Source organism: Ictalurus furcatus, chromosome 7 (genome assembly GCF_023375685.1).
Source record: "Ictalurus furcatus strain D&B chromosome 7, Billie_1.0, whole genome shotgun sequence".
Taxonomy (NCBI): Eukaryota; Metazoa; Chordata; class Actinopteri; order Siluriformes; family Ictaluridae; genus Ictalurus; species Ictalurus furcatus.
Genome location: NC_071261.1, coordinates 3,870,460 through 3,892,214, shown reverse-complemented (window position 1 = coordinate 3,892,214; position 21,755 = coordinate 3,870,460). Strand labels below are relative to the sequence as shown.

The window sequence follows — 21,755 nt, the reverse complement described above, 5'->3', positions numbered from 1 at the left end:
TCAACGCCCGTAGTTCAGCTAGCTGGGCCGAGCAGGGTTGGGGAAGGGGAACACTCATCACCACCTCAAACGTCGCCGGGTTTCGTCGTGCTTCTACTACTGCCAACCCAGCCTTATTGCCCGTATCGGTACAATAACAGGAACCGTCCACAAAATACGTATGCTTAGCATTATCAATAGGGCAGTTCTCCAAATCCGAACGCGCTTTCAAAAATTTCTCTGATTCCGCTACACACTCATGGGATACACCATCTATCGGGGTTACCAGTTTATCGGCCGGATTCACCGTGGTGCACCGTTCTATAGTGAGCTCCGGGGCTGACAGAATGGAGTCATACCCCGTTTGACGGGAGTTCGTTATCACAAAGGTCTGACTCGTTAGGAGCGCATGCAGTGCATGGGTCGTATATAATGTAACTGGGTGCCCCATGGTGATTGAGGACGCTTTCTGATATGCAAATGCGGCCGCTGCCAAAGAACGATAACAGGGTGGCATCCCCTTTTCTACGATATCGAGAGCCGTGCTGTAATAGGCGATGGCCTGTTTCCCCATGCCTTGTTGCTGTTGAGTTAAGACGGCCGAAGCGTCCCCTTTCTTTCGGATATATAGAGGTGAAACGGTTTGCTATAGTCTGGGTTAGCCAATGCGGGAGCGGTCATTAAGGCCATTTTAATATCTGCGAGTGCGGCTAGAGCTTCAGGAGTCCAGACAAGGGGGGAATTTGGCTGTGATTGGTCTGCTGCCTTAATCATGTCCCGTAATGGTTGAACCCTTAGCGCGAACTCACATATCCATGGGAGACTGAACCCTGCCATTCCTAAAAACGCCAACATCTGCCGTACGGTGGTTGGCTGTGGGGCCTTGCGTATGGCCTCTACATGCTTTGGCGCTATAGTACGGCTTTCTCCCTCTAACACACGACCTAGGTATTCCACTTTTTGTCTGCAAAATTGCAGCTTTTCTTTACTCACTTTGTGGCCATTTTCGGCCAACATTCATAGGACCTTTAGTGAGTCGTGCTGGCATTGTTCTTTGGACGCACTACAAATCAAAAGGTCGTCAACATACTGCAAGATGGTGCTATGGCACTCCAGGGCTGAGAGGTCTTGAGCCAGTACCTGATTAAATATGGATGGGCTTTCACAGTAACCCTGCGGAAGTCTAGTGTATGTGTACTGCTGCCCTTCATATGTGAAAGCAAACAAATGCTGTGAGTCTGGGTGCAGTGGCACGCTAAAAAATGCTGAGCATAAGTCTATGACAGTATACTATTTGGTCCCTTCTGGAATGTTCGACAATAGGGTGTATGGGTCTGGCTCTACTGGTGTTTCAGGTATCACGATTTGATTAATAGCACGCAAATCACGTACTAGCCTCCACTTCTCTGAGTAATTTTTTCTAACTGGAAAAATGGGGGTATTGCACTGACTTCGCGTGGAGATTAGCACTCCGGCCTCTACCAATCCGTGTATTGAGGGCCGTATGCCTTCTCTAGCTTGCGCTGACAACGGATACTGTTTCTGCTAGGGCAACCGTGCATTCTCTTTTACCTTATTCCAAGCTAGGTCGGCGGATTTAACAAGCCCTACGTCGGTCGGATGTTTTGTCCATAGCTATTCTGGAACAGTTTTCAGTATTTCCTCATTGTCCTGATCTTTTGCTGCCTTAACTGCCATTTGCAAACCACTTCGGTCCGTGCTCACGCATATGCAGACACTAGTGGCCACGGCAGTGTCAACCGCCGTTACTGAGATTCGCACGAACTTTCCATCAGGCAATTTGTGCAAAGACGGATTGGTAGTTGGTTTCCACTCTTTTACTTCTTTCGTCTGCCTTATTATTGGCCCTACATCTTCCGGTTCAAGGCCTTTGGTGACCATGAGTGTGACATGGGGCGCCATCCTTTCCAGCTGATACCAGTTTGTGATTCCCTCTGGGAGCTTGATCATAGCCGCCACTCCCTGTGGGCCACTTATTATATCCATGGTTTTAATGTCCATTACTTGTCCCTGTTCCATGTCTTCCCAAAGCTGAGCATATTCCTGGTCTCGTCCACCATCATCATATTTAACAGTGCAATGTAAAGGGGCCTCCACCTCTGTGCAATCGGGCCGCATGTACTGTAACCATGGTTTCCATTCTGCGTATCTGTGCCAGAGTTCCGACTTAGATGGATCGGACATCTCCAACCAGTATACCATCCTCACATTACGGGCGGTGCGAGGTGGTTCGTGCAACAGTAAGAATTGTGTGGATATTGATTTAGGGAATGTCACCCAAATCCCAGTCGCCTCGCACTGTATCTGAGCTCCCAGCTTACACAAGGCATCACGTCCCAGTAGGTTAACAGGCGCTCCTGGCGAATATAACAGGGGTGCTTGTATTGTCACGCCATCCAGAGTTAGTTCTTGAGGCTCGGTGAATCGTAAGGTCTGTATTTTTCCTGAGAAGCCCATAGTTTGAATTGCCTTACAGGTGAGGGGGAGCTGTGAACCTTCTTTCCCTCAGTGGCATCTTTAGCTTCTTTTTTCAGCTTTCTGTGTTGCTCCACGTGATGGGTCACATGTGCCAGAAATGAAGCCCATTCCATTGCGTTGAGCCCCACCACTTCCTCTAACTTCTGCTGCACCTCCCCAGGGAGAGTCTTCTTCAACAGCAGTTTGAACAGTCCCACACTTGCCACTGAATCATCCCATTTGGCACCCGTTTCATCCCTCCATTTGTCTTGAAACTCTTGTATGAAGGTTATCACGTTTTCTTCGTCTTTCAGTTTTATATTTACGAGCTTCCCAGGGTCCATCTTAGCCGGAAACATGCTCCTCACTGCGTCCCATATTTCAGCAGTGCCTCCAACGGGGGGTGGCCCTTGAGTCCTCCTCCTCACTGACGTCCTGTTCAACTTTTCCTTTGTCGTCTGTTTCGGTCCCCTCGCTCTCAGTCCCCCCTTGTTCGTCCAGATCCATGTCTGAACTCACTTGCTTCTTCTTCTGCTGGTGGTATATTAGGCCCTTTGAGTCCTTACTCAGGCTCTTCACATGTTTTCCTACTGTCTGGTTCAGTGCTCTTCTCGACCTCTGTGATTTTGATTCTCCCAATATCCCATCCTCCAGCCGTCGAATCCTGCCCTCCAATTCCTTATCGTCCTCGATAGCATATGGGGAGCGCACCACATCCCCCTGTATACGGACCACCCGCCCCACATTGTCTCTCGGCTCCCCTTTTTCTCCTCCTCTGGTGTGTGGAGCCCCTCGTGCTCTGTTTTCACCCTCGTGCCCTCTCTCACTCCTACGACCTTCTTGATTTTCACTGGTCCTATGCCCCTCCTGGTCCTGTATTTCCTCCAGTTTCTTGTCTCTTTGCTTGTGCACCATCGGCTGTGACCCTGGCCTCGGGGTGCTAGTGCTGGTGGGAATCTCCCCATGCTCCGGCCACCCCGGAGTGTGGGTCCAGTTTTTCATGTACTCCTGTAGTTCCCTGTCCCTCTCTTTGTTGCCTACATGTGGGAGGTCCAGCCGTGGGCTTTTGCTCTCGACCGGGGTTCTATCCTCGTATCCGGCAGCTCCTTCTTCCATTTTGGTAGGTTCTCCATCCTCCCGCATGCGATGCCTCATTCTTTGGTATCCTCTGAATGTTCCCTGAATGTCCACCTCGGTTTCCTTCCATTCATCTTCTCTGTCCTCCAGGTCTTGCATCATGTAGAGCCCGGCAGGTGGGGCACTTCTGACAGGTCTCACTGGAGGGCGGTACTGAGGGTTATATGGGGGCGGGGCCTCGGCCCGTTCTTTCTGAATAGCCTCTTTTATCTTTTTTTCTAGGCTTGCTTCCCTTTCTTCTTTCTTCCGTACCACCGCCTCTGCTCGTTCTCTCTGTCGTCTATACTTCTCCTTCTCCTCCTTCCCTGCGTTCACAAACCAGTCCACTATCTTCTCTGTCTTCACACCTTTCTCCCTCACTCTCAAGACTTTTTTCTGTTCATTCCATACAGCTAATCTCTCTTTCATTATCTGGCATAGCTGTTCATCAAGAGTACCTTCCTCGGGCCATTTCCACTCACCACTAGTCTTCTCACTCCATTTTTTACAATAATGCCTAATGTCTTTCTCATCTGTACAGTGTTTGCTTATCACCCTCTCTATCGGGCTCATCCCTTTCTTACATTCGGCCATAACTCTACTGCAGGTCGTGTCTCACACCTCTCAGCCCTTAGAGTCTTTTGTACATGCCCCCCCTAAATCCCCTACGTTATCCCTCACAGCCAAATGTTTTCCTCCAACCTTGTCCTGCTGTTCCGGCCTGCTTAGCCTATCTCGTACCGATTTATGCCTGTTTATCCCCTTCCGTCCGTACTCGGTCCAGCTGCCCTAGGGACTCACATATACTCAGAGTACATACATATCAATGCATTTCATATGACGATTCAATTAATCTTATGATTCTTAAGTTTAAATTTAGGTAATTCACACAGCCTCACACAACGGGCAATCCGGCAGTTCTTACATGTTTACACTGTTCTTAGACATAATATTTACAACACCTATTCAATTTTACCCAATTTTGGGGCCTGTACTTTTTCATTTATCATAAGTTTTTTTCGGGAAGGAATTGTTGTGGATAAAAATGACATGAAATAAACATGAGGGAGACTTAGTATGAGTAAAATGTAATTTTATTGGTAATTCATGGGATGGGTGGGTGCGTAGTCTGGAGGAGAGCGGGAGGGGGAAGAAAATGGGGTGCGTCCTGGGGACATGGGAAAATCAGCAAAGGTGAAGTGAGGGGACCACTGAGAGTGGGGCGGACTGGTAGGTGAGAAGAGGGACGAATGGTCGGGGCCCGGATCAGAGAAGAGGACATCTCCCTCAGACTGAAAGCTGGAGGGGGGTTCTGGCTGTGTAGAGGCGTCAACACACACGTTCACGGGGCAGATTCTGTATCAGGGGGGGAACCCCGCATTTCCATTTCTAGAGGGGGTGCTGCGAAGATAGTTAAGTAGCACCATGATATCAGCAGTGAGATGCACAAGCTGATAATGAGTGTCCAGATCCAGATCCAGATCCAGTAAAGGGGAGAGGAAGGACTGACGATGGGCACCTAGACACACAGAAGCGGTTTTAGGCGGATATTGACAAACTGGATTTACACTTTAAACTTTAAGAGTACTACACTATGGTTTACTAGTCGAAGAGTCAAAAAGAAGTATAAGAGCTGAGGAGTACTGACACACACACACACACACACACTCACTCTCGCACAGTCAAGGACGGGCATGTAGACATAAAGCACACACACATAAATAACTTTATAAGAATAATGAAAAGGAGTATTAAGATAGTACAAGACATTACAATATCTTATAATAATAGAAAAACTCTTTATAAAATACAGAATAGCAGGATATGCAGAACAGTAGAAGGGTAATATAATGATATTATGAAGTAGGAAATACAGTAAACCGTTTTTCAAGCAGTATAACTATATATAAAATAGAGATATAAAGCAAATATAAAAATAAATTATAAACTAGAAATACAGAAAAATATGGTGAAGATTCTTGTCTCGCAAGGAAGGCCTTAATTTTAAGAGAGAACCATGAGGAGCCATTTATAAGGGCAGCTGTGTCAAGCTGCCCCCCGGCGAGATAATAGTAAGACCAAGGTCACTCTAGATTGTTTTGTCTCTCCACTTTTGATTCTATGGGTCATTGAAATCCCTTGGTTTTGATTCTATGTGTAATTTGAAAACCCTTGGTTTTGATTCTATGTGTAATTTGAAAACCCCTGGTTTTGATTCTATGTGTAAGTTGAAACGCCCTGGTTTTTGAGCTATTGGTAAGTGGAATAGCCTTTTTTAACATAATAGTAAAGTAGATGAGCTCTTTTTTAACCCTATTGGTATTGATATCATAGTCTTCTTGAAACATATGGGTTATTTACTGTGTAAATACAGTATAAATACTGGAGCTTAAGCTCAGGGGATCAGATCACTTCTGAGAATTCTCATAGGTGTGGATCTCGTGTGGTGGAACGGAACCAATAAAGCTGGACCCTTGCTTCTTCTCACTCACGGCTGGTGTCTTTTTTTCTATCTCCAACTGGGCTCAGAGGTAGATGTGAGTATTGGCTTCTATGTTGCATTTTAAGTGTTTTCAAGGCCATCTTTATGTAGAGCAACAGTTCTTTTTTTCAGATCCTCAGAGAGTTCTTTGACATGAGGTGCCATGTTGAACTTCCAGTGACCAGTATGAGGGAGTGTGAGAGCGATGACACCAAATTTAACACACCTGCTCCCCATTCACACCTGAGACCTTGTAACACTAACAAGTCACATGACACCAGCAAGGGAAAATGGCTAATTGGGAACATTTTGGACATTTTCACTTAGGGCTGTACTCACTTTTGTTGCCAGCGGTTTAGACATTAATGGCTGTGTGTTGAGTTATTTTGAGGGGACAGAAAATTTACACTGTTACACAAGCTGTACACTCACTACTTTACATTGTAGCAAAGTGTCATTTCTTCAGTGTTGTTGTCACATGAAAAGATATAATCAAATATTTACAAAAATGTGAGGGGTGTACTCACTTTTGTGAGATACTGTGTATATATATATATATATATATATATATATATATATATATATATATAGATGTCTAAATCGCTGGCAACAAAAGTGAGTACAATATATATATATATATATATATATATATATATATATATATATATATATAGTGTAGAATAGATCATAATTATACCTGGTCTCCTCTAATATGGGGGATGTCACATGATAGGGAAGGCTTGGGGGGGCTTTAGTTACAAAAGGTTGAGAACGTCTGCCGTAATGCAACAAGGCTGGCACGGACGAGCTGTCAGAATCGGCACCAAATAGTATGTCCCATTTGTATTCATGCTTACCATTTACTACTGATCAGTACTGTACTGTATCAACGGCCGAGCAGTAGGCACTGAATCTAATGTAGCAGGTATTGAATCTAATGCAGTAGGTACTGAATCTAATGTAGCAGGTACTGAATCTAATGCAGTAGGTACTGAATCTAATGTAGCAGGTACTGAATCTAATGCAGTAGGTACTGAATCTAATGCAGCAGGTAGGCTACTGAATCTAATGCAGTAGACCTGTCACAGTATGCCATTTCGGATGCAGTCGCAGTTCTTACCACACAAACACGCTCACACACAACTTATCAACACTATCTTTAATTTATTTATTTATTTATTTATTTATTTAAAACTAACCACATAACACTCTGATCATGTACTCTCCCTTTCATACCTTCTAAGAAACAGAAAATGTTCATCCATGATAAAAGCCTGCCAAAATATCATGAACTAAAATCTGATTCATGCTCAGAAAAAAACTCCATGCCACCTCAGACACTCTACAACCCAAAATAACACCCAAATCCTGAAGATTTTAGATTCTACACACATGCACTAAAATGAACCAAAAGGTCACTGCAGTCTGTAGTGTGATTAGATTAGATTAGATTAGATTGGATTAGATCCACTAGGTACTGTATGTTGTAACACGTATGCGCCAATGGCAGAAACAGTATGTCACTGTTATCCATCTATGGTTAGGGTTGGGGTTAGTGTTAAGGTTAGAACATCCAGTACGTAGTATATCTAATCTAATGTCATTACACTACAGGCTGCAGTGAGGACACACCCAATTAACAGCAATCCACATAAACTATGCTGAAAATAAAAAATATTTAGTCCCCTCTGACACCATTGGAACAGCAGGCCAAGTTATTGTTAAACAATAGTCACTTCTACATGTTCCATCCATCTTCTATACTGCTTATCCTCTTCAGGGTCAAGGGGGAACCTGGAGCCTATCCCAGGAAGCATCGGGCACCAGGCAGGATACACCCTGGACAGGATGCCAATCCATCACCTTTTACATGTTATGGTTTTGAAATACATGTGTTCTCTTTGCATTTTTTTGTTGAAAAATGCTAACTTTATATGCACATTAACTGAAGCTTGATATGTATAGCATTAAAACCACTGACAGGTGAAGGGAGCATTGATTATTTCGTCACAATGACATCAAGGGGTGGGAAATATATGGCAGCAAGTGAACAATTAGTTCTTGAAGTCGATGTGTTGAAAGCAGGAAAAATGGGCAAATGTAAGGATCTGAGTGACTTTGACAAGGACCAAATTGCGATGGCTAGATGACTGGGTCCGAAGGACAGGTCTTGTGGTGTGTTCCCGGAATGCGGTGGTAAGGAGTAGAGATTGACCGATAATCGGTTTAAACGATAATTTTCTGATGCATGTGGGAAGGGAAGGCTAGCTCGTCTGATCTGATCCCACAGAAGAACTACTGTAGTGAAAAACTAATGCTGGCTGTGATAGAAAGGTGTCAGAACACACAGTGCATCACAGCTTGCTGCGTATGGGGCTGCATACTCACAGACCAATCACAGTGTCATGGAAGAAGGTGGGATAAATTACTTTTTCTTTTAGATCATGGGGACGGCCGGGTGCGTGTACGTTGTTTACTTAGGGAAAAGATGACACCAGGATGCAGTATGGAATGAAGGCAAGCCAGCAAAGGTAGTGTGATGTGTTGGCCAATGTTCTGCTGTGAAACCTTGAGTTCTGGCATTCATGTGGATGTTATTGTTGTATCCATGGAAGCAGAGTATTTTTGTGAATTTTGTAACAAAAGATCAAAAAGTTATCATATTTACCAAGGGTGCCAATATTAGCGGAGGGCACTAATATATATATATATATATGTATATATATATATATATATATATATATATATATATATATATATATATACATATATATATATACATATGAGTGCTGCCAGCATTGCTATATATATATATATATATGATGCATGCAGATTTTTAGTATAGTAGATGATTGAATGTACTGTAGACTGTAAGTGTTTTTATATATAAAATGTGAAGTTGCAGTATAAAAATACTCCACTTTTATTCTTGTATGACTCCTTTTTCTTCATGACCTGTGCATAAATGGCCCCACTGGGTTCAGCTGCAGAGTCACCTAATCACAGTGAAATGTGATAGTCACTACAGGAGATGTATTTACTGTATGGTGTTAATCTGAGATTTATTCCTTCTAGTGTAAGTGGAAATATTTGACATGAAATAAAGAAATCTCTCTCACTTTTACTTGCGTTCTCCACAGTGGCATAAATGTGCACATCTACAGAAAAGAGTGCAAATAAAGAATAAACAGGAGAAATTTTCAGACAATTTTGAAAATAATTCCACTGAAATTAACATTGTTAAATTAGCTTGTTAGTAAGAACACAATCTTATATTGAATTACTGTATACATAAGGAAAGTATTCATTATGTGACACATTGTCTGACCGGTCTGAAGTGGAGTGTGTCTTGATTGAGAATCCTCGGCTCCTGACTGACTCGGGTTCTGGCCTGGTGTCTGATTGCTGTTCTGCTGTATGTCTCTGTCCTTTCCTATATGAGAAGACAGAAATTCTTCATTTGCTCAATTTATAAATCATACAAACTTTATTTTAGAGAACGCTTATACGTTAGTGTATAGATAAAATGTACCAGTAAATAAAGAGCAATTACAAGCTATTAAATGTGTAAGCAACAATTTGTCTCATTTATCAAGCTGGATATGAACACATTTATTTGTAAATCATTCACAGGAGCGTTTACATACATAATGTGTTATTCATGAATATCCAGTTAGTTTAGAAAACAATAGTGTATCCTATAAGAGCTCTTGGGTGTGGGCTAATTCACTTATAAGGAGAATCACTAATGTGAACCAATTAGGAGAAGAATAATGGTGCCCCATATTGCAACACATTGTGGTTGTCACTAAATGTAAATCTGCTGTGTCATAAATGCACTTGATGCAATTTACAGCTGATTGGAATTTATCAACATACATGAGTATGAAGAAAATCAGTGATACTAAAACTTGTGTAAATCTAGTGAGAATTATTTTTTGTTTAGTTTGGCCTATGAAAACATTTAGACACAAGTTGATAATGATTAATAAACGAGGACCAAATTATGTAATTGCAAGTACAATGTGTAATAATTAGTATTCTATTCATATTTTTTATTACCTTGTAACTATTTCTTATTTAATAGAAGCTATGTACAGTAGTTGTGTGTTAAATCATGTGTAATGAGAGTAATTATTAAAAAAAGTATTAGATACAGTGGGGGAAATAAGTATTGAACGTGTCAACATTTTTGTTCAGTAAATATATTTCCAATGAGGCTATTCACATTAAATTTTCAACAGACATACAGTGAGGGAAAAAAGTATTTGATCCCCTGCTGATTTTGTACGTTTGCCCCCTGACAAAGAAATGATCATTCTATAATTTTAATGGTAGATTCATTTGAACAGTGAGAGACAGAATAACAACAAGAAAATCCAGAAAAACGCATGTCAAAAATGTTATAAATTGATTTGCATTTTAATGAGGGAAATAAGTATTTGACCCCTCTGCAAAACATGACTTAGTACTTGGTGGCAAAATCCTTGTTGGCATTCACAGAGGTCAGACGTTTCTTGTAGCTGGCCACCAGGTTTGCACACATCTCAGGAGGGATTTTGTCCCACTCCTCTTTGCAGATCTTCTCCAAGTCATTAAGGTTTCGAGGCTGACGTTTGGCAACTCGAACCTTCAGCTCCCTCCACAGATTTTCTATGGGATTAAGGTCTGGAGACTGGCTAGGCCACTCCAGGACCTTAATGTGCTTCTTCTTGAGCCACTCCTTTGTTGCCTTGGCCGTGTGTTTTGGGTCATTGTCATGCTGGAATACCCCTCCACGACCCATTTTCAATGCCCTGGCTGAGGGAAGGAGGTTCTCACCCGAGATTTGAGGATCCATCGTCCCTTTGATGCGGTGAAGTTGTCCTGTCCCCTTAGCAGAAAAACACCCCAAAGCATAATGTTTCCACCTCCATGTTTGACGGTGGGGATGGTGTTCTTGGGGTCATAGGCGGCATTCCTCCTACTACAAACACGGCTAGTTGAGTTGATGCCAAAGAACTCCATTTTGGTCTCATCTGACCACAACACTTTCACCCAGATCCTCCGAATCATTCAGATATTCACTGGCAAACTTCAGACGGGCATGTATATGTGCTTTCTTGAGCAGCGGACCTTGCGGGCGCTGCAGGATTTCAGTCCTTCACGGCGTAGTGTGTTACCAATTGTTTTCTTGGTGACTATGGTCCCAGCTGCCTTGAGATCATTGACAAGATCCTCCTGTGTAGTTCTGGGCTGATTCCTCACTGTTCTCATGATCATTGCAACTCCACGAGGTGAGATCTTGCATGGAGCCCCAGGCCAAGGGAGATTGACAGTTCTTTTGTGTTTCTTCCATTTGCGAATAATCGCACCAACTGTTGTCACCTTCTCACCTTAGCTGCTTGGCAATGGTCTTGTAGCCCATTCCAGACTTGTGTAGGTCTACAGTCTTGTCCCTGACATCCTTGGAGAGCTCTTTGGTCTTGGCCATGGTGGAGAGTTTGGAATCTGATTGATTGATTGCTTCTGTGGACAGGTGTCTTTTATACAGGTAACGAGCTGAGATTAGGAGCACTCCCTTTAAGATTGTGCTCCTAATCTCAGCTCGTTACATGTATAAAAGACACCTGGGAGCCAGAAATCGTTCTGATTGAGAGGGGGTCAAATACTTATTTCCCTCATTAAAATGCAAATCAATTTATAAAATTTTTGACATGCGTTTGTCTGGATTTTCTTGTAGTTATTCTGTCTCTCACTGTTCAAATAAATCTACCATTAAAATTATAGACTGATCATTTCTTTGTCAGTGGGCAAACGTACAAAATCAGCAGGGGATCAAATACTTTTTTCCCTCACTGTAAGTATTAACTCAAGAAATCCAGAAATATAAAGAATTACATTAAAGTAGAGAACATTAAAGTCCATAAATGAAGTTATGTGTAATAAAGTGGAATAAAACAGGAAAATAGTATTGAACACACTAACTGAAATGTATTTAATACTTAGTGGAGGAGCCTTTGTTTGTAATGACAGCTTCAAGCTGCTTCCTGTATGAAGAAATTAATCGGCCAAAGTATTCGGGTGTGATTTTGGCCCGTTCTTCTAAACATAACTAAACACTGTAAATACCAGTCATATACCATTTTGTTAACATGTTTGTTATTTCCATGTTCGTGTAGCTTATACTATTTCATGTTTTGTACACCATGCTTTGTAGAAGTACTGATTATATTATAAGCAATTTAGTGAAAACTAGTTATCAGACCTTTGTTGGATTTGTGCCACCAATGCAGGATCAGTAAAAGGATGATGAACAGAAAGGCCAAACTCAGTCCCACAGCCACAAATACTATAACAGTATTGTATGTTGAACCTGAGACAGAGGAAAGAAAAAGACACAAATGATAAAAAACCCGCTGTCACAAATAATAGCCCAATTTCTAATTCTCCATTTCTGTCCAAACTGTTTTAAAGAGTGTTTAGCAGCAATCTCTCTGAGCCTTTCTAATCAGATCCACATTCTCTACTGAGACTGCTCTTCAAGGAGTCAATCATAATCTACTCCTTTCTGCTGATGCTGGTGCCTTTCCTCGATCAGTATTTCTAGCTTGGATCATATTTCCTTTTTTCTCCTGCCCCTGACACACAAAGTATCCCTCAATGATCAATCCTTGGCCCTCTCCTTTTAACTACAGGTACAGTATATGCATCCACTTGCTCAGATCACTCAAAAACATCTGAGTTTCCACTGTTAAGCAGATAACACTGATTTATCTCATCATGAGCTATGTCTTCCATATCATTAACTGTATAAATTCATGATCTAGAATAATGGATGGACTCCAACGTTCTTAAATTGAACTCTGAAAAAACAGATATTTTATTTGCACCCAAAACTCATTTGTTTTAAAATTCCAGATATTCAGTAGATATTGATGGCATTAACGTTAAACCTTCTACAAATGTTCACAATTTATTCATAATTTTTACAACACAGTTTCATTTGAACTCTGTATTAGGTCACTCACAACAATCTCTTTATCAGCTCTGCATGACCCTTACTTAGTTTGAAAGAACTCTTGCTTCAGGATTTCATCATTTCACAGTTACATTTTTGAAGATCTCTTCATTCCCATTTCTGGTATAACTCCTAATCGACTACAACATGTTTGAAAATATGTTTGTTGTAGTCTTTACTCATACCAAACACACATTAAATGTGTACACTATCATGAACACTGGTTACCCATCTCACAGAGAATCAAATAAACAAACTCTTAATTCTAACACACATGGCTTCGCTGTAACACTCTACACCCTGGAGTCTTAGATCCACCAGTACTGATCTACAAGTGGTTCCTAATGAGCAGACTGACAAGAATGGGCAGAATATTTAATGCCATAATCCACCCCCAGGCCTTTAACTGCACATCCATGAACTCAAAACACATGTTTTGTACCAACAGCTTTCCTTTTTTTTCTTCCTGCTAGTAATTTTCCTACTGTTTTTTTTTTTTTTTTTACAGTCCGTTTGAGTGTTAGGTGCTACAGAAATTGAATGTATTTGTGTTCTCCTTCTTCCTCTTATTATTATTATTATTATTAGTAGTAGTAGTAGTAGTAGTAGTAGTAGTAGTAGCAGTAGTCACAGTCTCTCCTTTGAACACATATTTATCAGGCTTTATGGTCACCACAGATATAGGAATCTCTACAGAAACAATTTTAACATCCCAGATACAAACACACTTCAATAATATACGGTTCTACTTCTATTAACTGCTATATACCTAAGTGATTAGTGATGATGCAGTTTATACGTATGTAATAATATCTCAAATCTGTTAAGAAGTGCCAGTGTTTTGCAGTGATTTGTAAACTTTTCACTCACCAGTAACATTTACCCAGAGTGCATCACTGTAGTGTGTGTAGTAGACTGGGTTTCCTCTTCCAGCTCTGCACCTGTACTGACCTCCATCAGAGTCTCTAACGGAGCTGATGTTGTAGTAGTCTGTTTCAGTCTCAGTCTCAGTGCTCTGAGTGGGTTTGATCCAGTAAAACTTCCATGCAGCAGACTGCAGCTTCAGTGTACAGGACAGAGTCACTGAGTTTCCTTTCAGTACAGCTCCTTCACGACTTGACGTGAGTTCAGGTTTAGGTTTTTCTGCAGTTGGAGATGAAACACACAGTTCAGGATGTTAACTGTTCATGTTCTGCTGTCAGAGTGTTTAACACACTAATCACTACTACAGACAAACACACTATTACTGATACACTGTAAAGACTCCTGTCATAGTGAAATTATTCATGAATATCTATCAAAATATTTTGTGGTATTTATGAAAGTAATTTAGCTTTTGTGAGAGTAGATTTAATGTGAAGTACATTGTTCTCTTAGTCAAGAAAAAGTGTAAAGACAAAATGTACTGCATTATGTTTGACTGTTATTTAAAACATCCTTCAATATAAAATGTTTGAACCAGCAGAATGCATTTTATTCTTTCATTTTACACTTAATGCAGTAATAATAAAAGAAGAGATATTTTGCCATTAATATTATTTATTATTGGATAAACCTGGGACATTTTCATTTTCAGCATTTTGCAGCACATTGAGTCAGCAAATAAATAAAAATCACATCTTTAGTCTTCATCGACTGCATTTCACATCATCTCAAAGTCCAACATCTTTACTGCATATCACACTTTGTGTGCATATTGTGCAGCTCTATGACTATAATTATGAACAAAATAAATTGTTCCTAATTGAACAAACACACTGAAGTTTAAAAGGTTTTTCATTTTTTCAAAATGTACTTTATGCATAAATACACACTCTTAATGAATTCATCTTCATAAGTGTGTTCACTATTACGAATGTTGAACACAGTGAATGTACAACTACACCATTCATCATTACTAGACACAGGATAAGTAACTAAATGTTGTTTTTTTTCCGGATCTGTGACATTTTAAATAAATCTTGTGAACTTAATCCACACTGCATGTAGTGATGTTATGCTGAAGTTAATAAATATTGGTGTGAGGAAGAGATTAACACACACACACACACACACACACACACACACACCTGACACAGTGAGTGTAACAGTGTTACTGGTCTCTGAGGTCTGAGAGTCGCTTCTTCTCCGTCCGCTGCAGGTGTATTTAGCGCTCTGAGACTCTACAGGAGTGAATGAATATTTCCTGCTCTTAGTGTAGGAGAATATTTGGACACCATCTTTATTCCAGTTGTACATCCACTCAGTGTCTGCATGTCCTCGTATTTCACATGTGAAAGTGACTTCCTGTCCACTGAATATCTGTCCATCAGGCTGCAGAGTCAGAACGGCTTTTGGTCTCTCTGTACAGTTACAACAAATACATCAAATCCGTCAAACACACCCTTCTCTGACCATCTGATATTTAATCAGTGTGTTTTGTAATGATTATGTGTCTCAGTGCATGTTACAGGAGTGTAAGATCAGACATGTACCTATCACTGAGAGGATCACTTCATTACTCCATGGCGTTGACCATCCATCAATAGACACGTAACAGCTGTATTTGTGACTCTGATCTACTTTTATAGTGTAGTAATTTTCAGCAGATCTGTGACTATAACCACCATCTTTGTACCAGTTGTACGGTCCACTTCCTCCTGAAATCCTACATGTGAGTGTAACCGTCTCTCCTCTGAATACTTGAGGTGAATTCGGCTCCACAGACAGAACTGGTTTAATCTCTGCTGGAAAAGTCAAAAAGCAAACACACACTGTCAATGTAAACAACTTAAATTCTGCATGACAACGTACAAACAATCTTCTCCACCTTAATACAAATCCAACATGTACACAACATAGGCAATAAAATATGTATAAATCACCTTGAGCTTGTCCGACTCGGATAAGTGAAATAAGCACTAAAAAGGGAAGAGGAACAGAGAATATGATGTAACGCTGACTTGTTTCTTTTCTTTAAGAAGACAAATGAGAACAATGTCATATACTGCAAAAAATCTGTATTTAGTTTCACTTCAGCTATAAGAAATGCAATATATTGACCTGTTTCAATAATGAATGGAGTTTAGAAAAAGCTATTTTCACTCAGGTCACTATGCTGCTCATTACTGTCTCATGTTTAATCTGATCCACATCTGCTAATCTGAAACTGGATTACACACTTCCTTCTCTGTGTCTCACATGAGAAAGGCGCTCCTGTGCACTAAAGCTGTGGTGTAATACATACAGCCTGCAGGATGATGTCATATATCAGGAAAAACCTGATCTCAGTAGCACATACAGGCTAATGAACACACACAGGTTAATGAACACACACAGGCTAATGAACACACACAGGATAATGAACACACACAGGTTAATGAACACACACAGGTTAATGAACACACACAGGATAATGAACACACACAGGTTAATGAACACACAGTTTAGGATGATCAGTGTAAATTGTTATTTTGTCTTCTGGGAAACATGCAAGTACCTTATTTAGAGTCTGAAGGGCAGTACTAAATGGAAAAAATAAGATCTTTAAATAAATAAACAATTTAAACTGATCACCCTGTTCAAAAGTTTACACCCCCCTGAATCTTAATGTATCGTGTCACCTTCTCGAGCATCAGTGAATGTTTTGCACCTTATGTAATAGTTGTGTACGAGTCCCTCAGTCGTCCTCAGTGTGAAAAGACAGATCTGAACATCATATAGCCTGTGTTGGAAAGGGCTAAAATATACAGAAGATGCTGGAAAAGCGAAGAATGTGCAGGACCTGGAGGATTTTTCTGAAGAACAGGGGGCAGTTTAACTGCTCAGGAGAAACAAGGGACTCGTGAACAACTCTCACAAAACATAAACACACTCGTGGATCATCCAGGTAACGACACAGTATTAAGAATCAAGGGTGTGTAAACTTTTGAACGGGATAATTTTCATAAACTCAGCCATTGTCTTGTGGACTATATGTAAACATATGTTCTGTGAAATAGCTTATTCAGGACAGGACTAAATAAACAACGACATGGAATTTTTATGATCAGTCTTATTTTGTTAAAAGTATTAAGATTTTGCAGATTCAGCAAGGGGTATGTAAACTTCCGATCACAACTGTATGTTCTCTATATGTCTTTTCTTTACAAAATATAAATATATTTGTTTAACTTATTTTGTTATTTGTTAATAAATATTCATATTACATTCATATTATATGAATTCATATTGTTCATATTGTATTTTTAATTGTTTATAAAAGTCCTTGATGTTTTTAAGTGGTTGAATTTTTCTGTGTGTGTGTTGGTAGCTGTGTGTGTGTGTGTGTGTGTGTGTGTGTGTGAGAGAGGATTTGTTTTTGCCTTTAAATATACTGTAAATATATTTATTTGTTATTTTGTTGTTTTTAAAAGTGTGTTGTTAATAAATGTTCATATTGTAGTGTATTTGTTAATGTTTATTAAAAACCCTTAATCTTATTAAATGGTTGAATTTGAGTTTCCCTACTAAAATGAAGTACATTTAGCAGTTTCTGGGCCACATCTGGCCCGGGGACCAAGCCGACTCTCAGCCAGATCTGTCTTACAGTGTCTGGGGCAGACTCGGGCCAAATAAAACAATATAATTCACTTTACAGTGTGTGGGCCGGATCTGGGCTGGAGGAAATTGTGTGTGTCGGTTTGCAGTGTGTGGGCCGGATTTGGGCTGGAGGAAATTGTGTGTGTCGGTTTGCAGTGTGTGGGCCGGATCTGGGCTGGAGGAAATTGTGTGTGTCGTTTTGCAGTGTGTGGGCCGGATCTGGGCTGGAGGAAATTGTGTGTGTCGGTTTGCAGTGTCTGGGCCGGATCTGGGCTGGAGGAAATTGTGTGTGTCAGTTTGCAGTGTCTGGGCCGGATCTGGGCTGGAGGAAATTGTGTGTGTCGGTATGCAGTGTGTGGGCTGGTTTTGGCCCGGGGACCCAGGCGTATACTGGGCTAGAACTAAAGCAAGTATGTGGCCCACAAGTGGCCAGACACATTTTGCTATCTGGGTGAGAGACGGAGATTTAACAATGTCATGGATAAGGAGACGCGCCCTTCGTCCCTATTCGTCCCAATGTGAATGTTTTTTGAATGTAAGACGAATGTAATGCAAGATGTTTTACATGTAAAATAGTCCATGTTATTACAGCCTAGTTCTCTGTTCAAAGTAGTTATAGTGTTCAGAAACATTTCTTATCATTCATGTTCAATACCTGTCCGTTATATACTTTTATAAGTCATAAAAAAATTTTTTTTAAATCATGAAAGTTATGAAAAGTAATAAAAAAGTACAAAAACACAAAAGCAAAAAAAAAATTATCTATCTATTTATTGATCTATCTATCTATCTATCTATCTATCAAAAAATAGATTATAGAATATATATATATATATATATATATATATATATATATATATATATATATATATATATATAAAATAGATAATCATTATACCTGGTCCCCTCTAATATGGAGGGGGGATGGGGGGCATGCCAAATGATAGGGGAGGCTTGGGGGGGCTTTAGTTACAAAAGGTTGAGAACCTCTGCCATAATGCAACGGGACTGGCGCGGAAGAGCTGTCAGAATCGGTGCCGAGTAGTATGTCTGGTTTGTATTCATGCTTACCACTTACTACTGATCAGCACTGTACTGTATGAACGACCGAGCAGTAGGTACTGAATCTAATGTAGCAGGTACTGAATCTAATGCAATAGGTACTGAATCTAATGTAGCAGGTACTGAATCTAATGCAACAGGTACTGAATCTAATGCAGCAGGTAGGCTACTGAATCTAATGCAGTAGACCTGTCACAGTATGCCTTTTCGGAAGCAGCCGCAGTTTTTACCACACAAACACGCTCACACACAACTTATCAACACTATCTTTTATTTATTTATTTAAAAGTAACAACATAACACTCTGATCATGTACTCTTCCTTTCATACCTTATAAGAAACAGAAAATGTTCATCCATGATAAAAGCCCCCAAAAATATCATGAACCAAAATCTGATTCACGCTCATAAAAAACTCCACGTCACCACAGACACTCTACAACCCAAATAACACACAAATCCTGAAGATGGTAGATTTTAGATTCCACACATATGCACTAAAATGGACCAAAAGGTCCTCACTGCAGTCTGTAGCGTAATGACACATTGGATTTTATCCACTAGGTACTGCATGCTGTAACACGCATGCACCAACGGCAGACACAGTACATCACTGTTATCCATCTATGGTTAGGGTTGGGGTTAGTGTTAAGGTTAGAACATCCAGTACGTAGTATATCTAATCTAATGTCATTACACTACAGGCTGCAGTGAGGACACACCCAATTAACAGCAATCCACATAAACTATGCTGAAAATAAAAAATATTTAGTCCCCTCTGACACCATTGGAACAGCAGGCCAAGTTATTGTTATTGCTGTAGACTGAAGACATTTGGGTTTGAGATCAAAAGATGAAAAGGAGAAGAGAGGTTAAAATTTCAGCTTCTGTTTCCTGGTATTTATATGTAGACGTGTTAAACGACATAGAACATAGCACATTTCTTTCAGACCACCCAATTGGTAGATACTAGGAAATAAAAGCTGAAATCCTAAACTCTTGTCTCATATCCATCTTTTGATCGCAAACCCAAATGTCTTTGGTGTACAGCAGAAACAAATGAATAGGCCTTGCCGTTCCAATAGTTTCAGAGGGGACTGTACTGTACACTCCCACTGATATCATTATTAATGCAACTAATTAACACTATTCTACATATAAATGTAACCCTTACCTTAACCTCAGTAACCAAATAATAAAAAAAGTTCTCACAAGGGCTCAACTCAAATGAACTAACTCACACAACTGATATGGATGTACACTGATCCAACAATCATATCAGAGACTCTTATGAAAATGTTCTAATCACATATTAACCTCATCACACAGGACATTAGACTTCATCTGAACATATTGTTTTAAGCCGCCACTCACTCTAATGAAGACACAAAGAAAACATTTACTCACAGATCATCACACGGAGTGGACGGAGCTCCATCCTGTCATACTGATGAAGGACTGACTGATCAGTAGACTGTGTTAAAGACACTACACTTCCTGTGTTCTTACACACAGAGAGAAAGAGAGAAAGACTTCCGTTCTGGTCAAAGTTGAGGTGCTCTTTTCATGTGAACCCAGAAATTATAAGAACAATTTGCAGAACATAACTTTATTCAACTCCTGAACTTGTACAGTTCCTCTGCTACTTCACTCAGGTTCATGATAGATCTCAACAAGACATCCAGTGGACCTTTCTGGAAAGCTTTTTATCTCGTTTGATTGAAAAGTTAACTCTTTTAAAAGAACGAGGTCTTTCCTAAATCAAGAAACGTTTCTATTCTGTCAGATTTACTTCAGGTTTTGGGTTTGATGCATTCCATAAAGATCAGAAAAGTTCACTGGTCATGATGTCAGAACCTCCTATGAAGCTGGGAGGCAGGGCTTCTGCTAGTCACAAAATGGGGTTCTTAAATGTACAGCCTAGATGTGATTAGTGAAAGGGATTCCAATATTTAGATTTTTCCAATAAATCTGTGCATAGTTTCATCCATTTTACAATAATAATAATAATAATAATAATTCCTTAGATGTATGGGGGGTGGTCTTCTCAACCACCACCAGTGTGTATGATGTGACAGAACACCCACTACACACCATCCATTGGTGGAGAGGAGAGGAGAGTGTTGTAGCCAATTCAGAGATGGAGATTATTAGGGGGCCATGCTAGATAAGGGCCAATGGAGGTATTTCATCAGGACACCAGGGTTATACCCCTACTCTATACAAGAAGTGTCCTGGGATTTTTAATGACCATAGTGAACCAGGACCTTGGTTTAATGTCTCATCCCAACGACTGTGCATTTGGACCCACATAGACCATTAAGTGAGCACGCCATACTGGCCTCACTAATAGGTATTTAATGTATAAATTTTATACTAATCCCCACAAGTATGATAAACAATTAGCTCTTTATTTACTGAATCCCATTAGCTTTCCACAGTTCTACAGGTTCCTGTTGCTGCTGAAGGTCACAGTGAACCTCCACTGAGTCTCAGGATTTTCCTCCTTTTTGCATCTTGCTTACTGTTAACAATTTTCAACAGACTAGCAGATAAAATATCCAGTTTATGTGAACACAGCACTGTACTTAAAGCTTTTATGTTAATTCTTCTTACTGCCTGTTGATGATTCAAGTTATTTACATTCTGAGTTCTCTGTGTTTAGATGCATTTAATGAAAGCACAAAGTAATGTGTTATAAGATGAGATAAGATCTAACATTATGTTCATCTTTTATTATTAGCTCAGCTCACTGAGTGCTGTTAGTGTTTGCCACAGAAACTAGAGTGAGAACATGCATGTGTGGCTGTTTTAATTTTGGCATTACTGAGAATGTGAATGACAGCATTTCCTCATTTCTCACACAGCTCAACTAGAATAGAAACCAAACCACAATAATGTTTCATGTCTTAACTGCTATTCATTTAAACTGTGTAATCATTAAAATCATTTAAAATCACATATTTGCTGACGAACAAATAAGAATAAATAAACTTTTTGTGTAATAATGTCAATTAATCACAACATTCATTGAATGGTTATTTTATTTATTTTTTTGATCAAGGTTTCTTTATTAACA

At 40.1% G+C, this 21,755-nt stretch overlaps 1 protein-coding gene across 1 annotated transcript; it reads right to left on the bottom strand.

Moving 5' to 3' along the window:
* Positions 1 to 8,930: 8,930 nt before the first annotated feature.
* LOC128610643 (high affinity immunoglobulin gamma Fc receptor I-like) lies at positions 8,931 to 20,114 on the bottom strand. The gene is made up of 8 exons (XM_053630064.1): positions 20,084 to 20,114; positions 15,530 to 15,781; positions 15,099 to 15,397; positions 13,926 to 14,115; positions 12,303 to 12,410; positions 9,384 to 9,488; positions 9,175 to 9,213; positions 8,931 to 9,051 (listed from the first exon to the last, which is right to left on the bottom strand). The coding sequence occupies exons 1-8, from the start codon at positions 20,112 to 20,114 to the stop codon at positions 8,936 to 8,938; spliced, it is 1,140 nt and encodes a 379-aa protein (XP_053486039.1). The 3' UTR covers positions 8,931 to 8,935.
* Between the last annotated feature and the right edge of the window lie 1,641 nt (positions 20,115 to 21,755).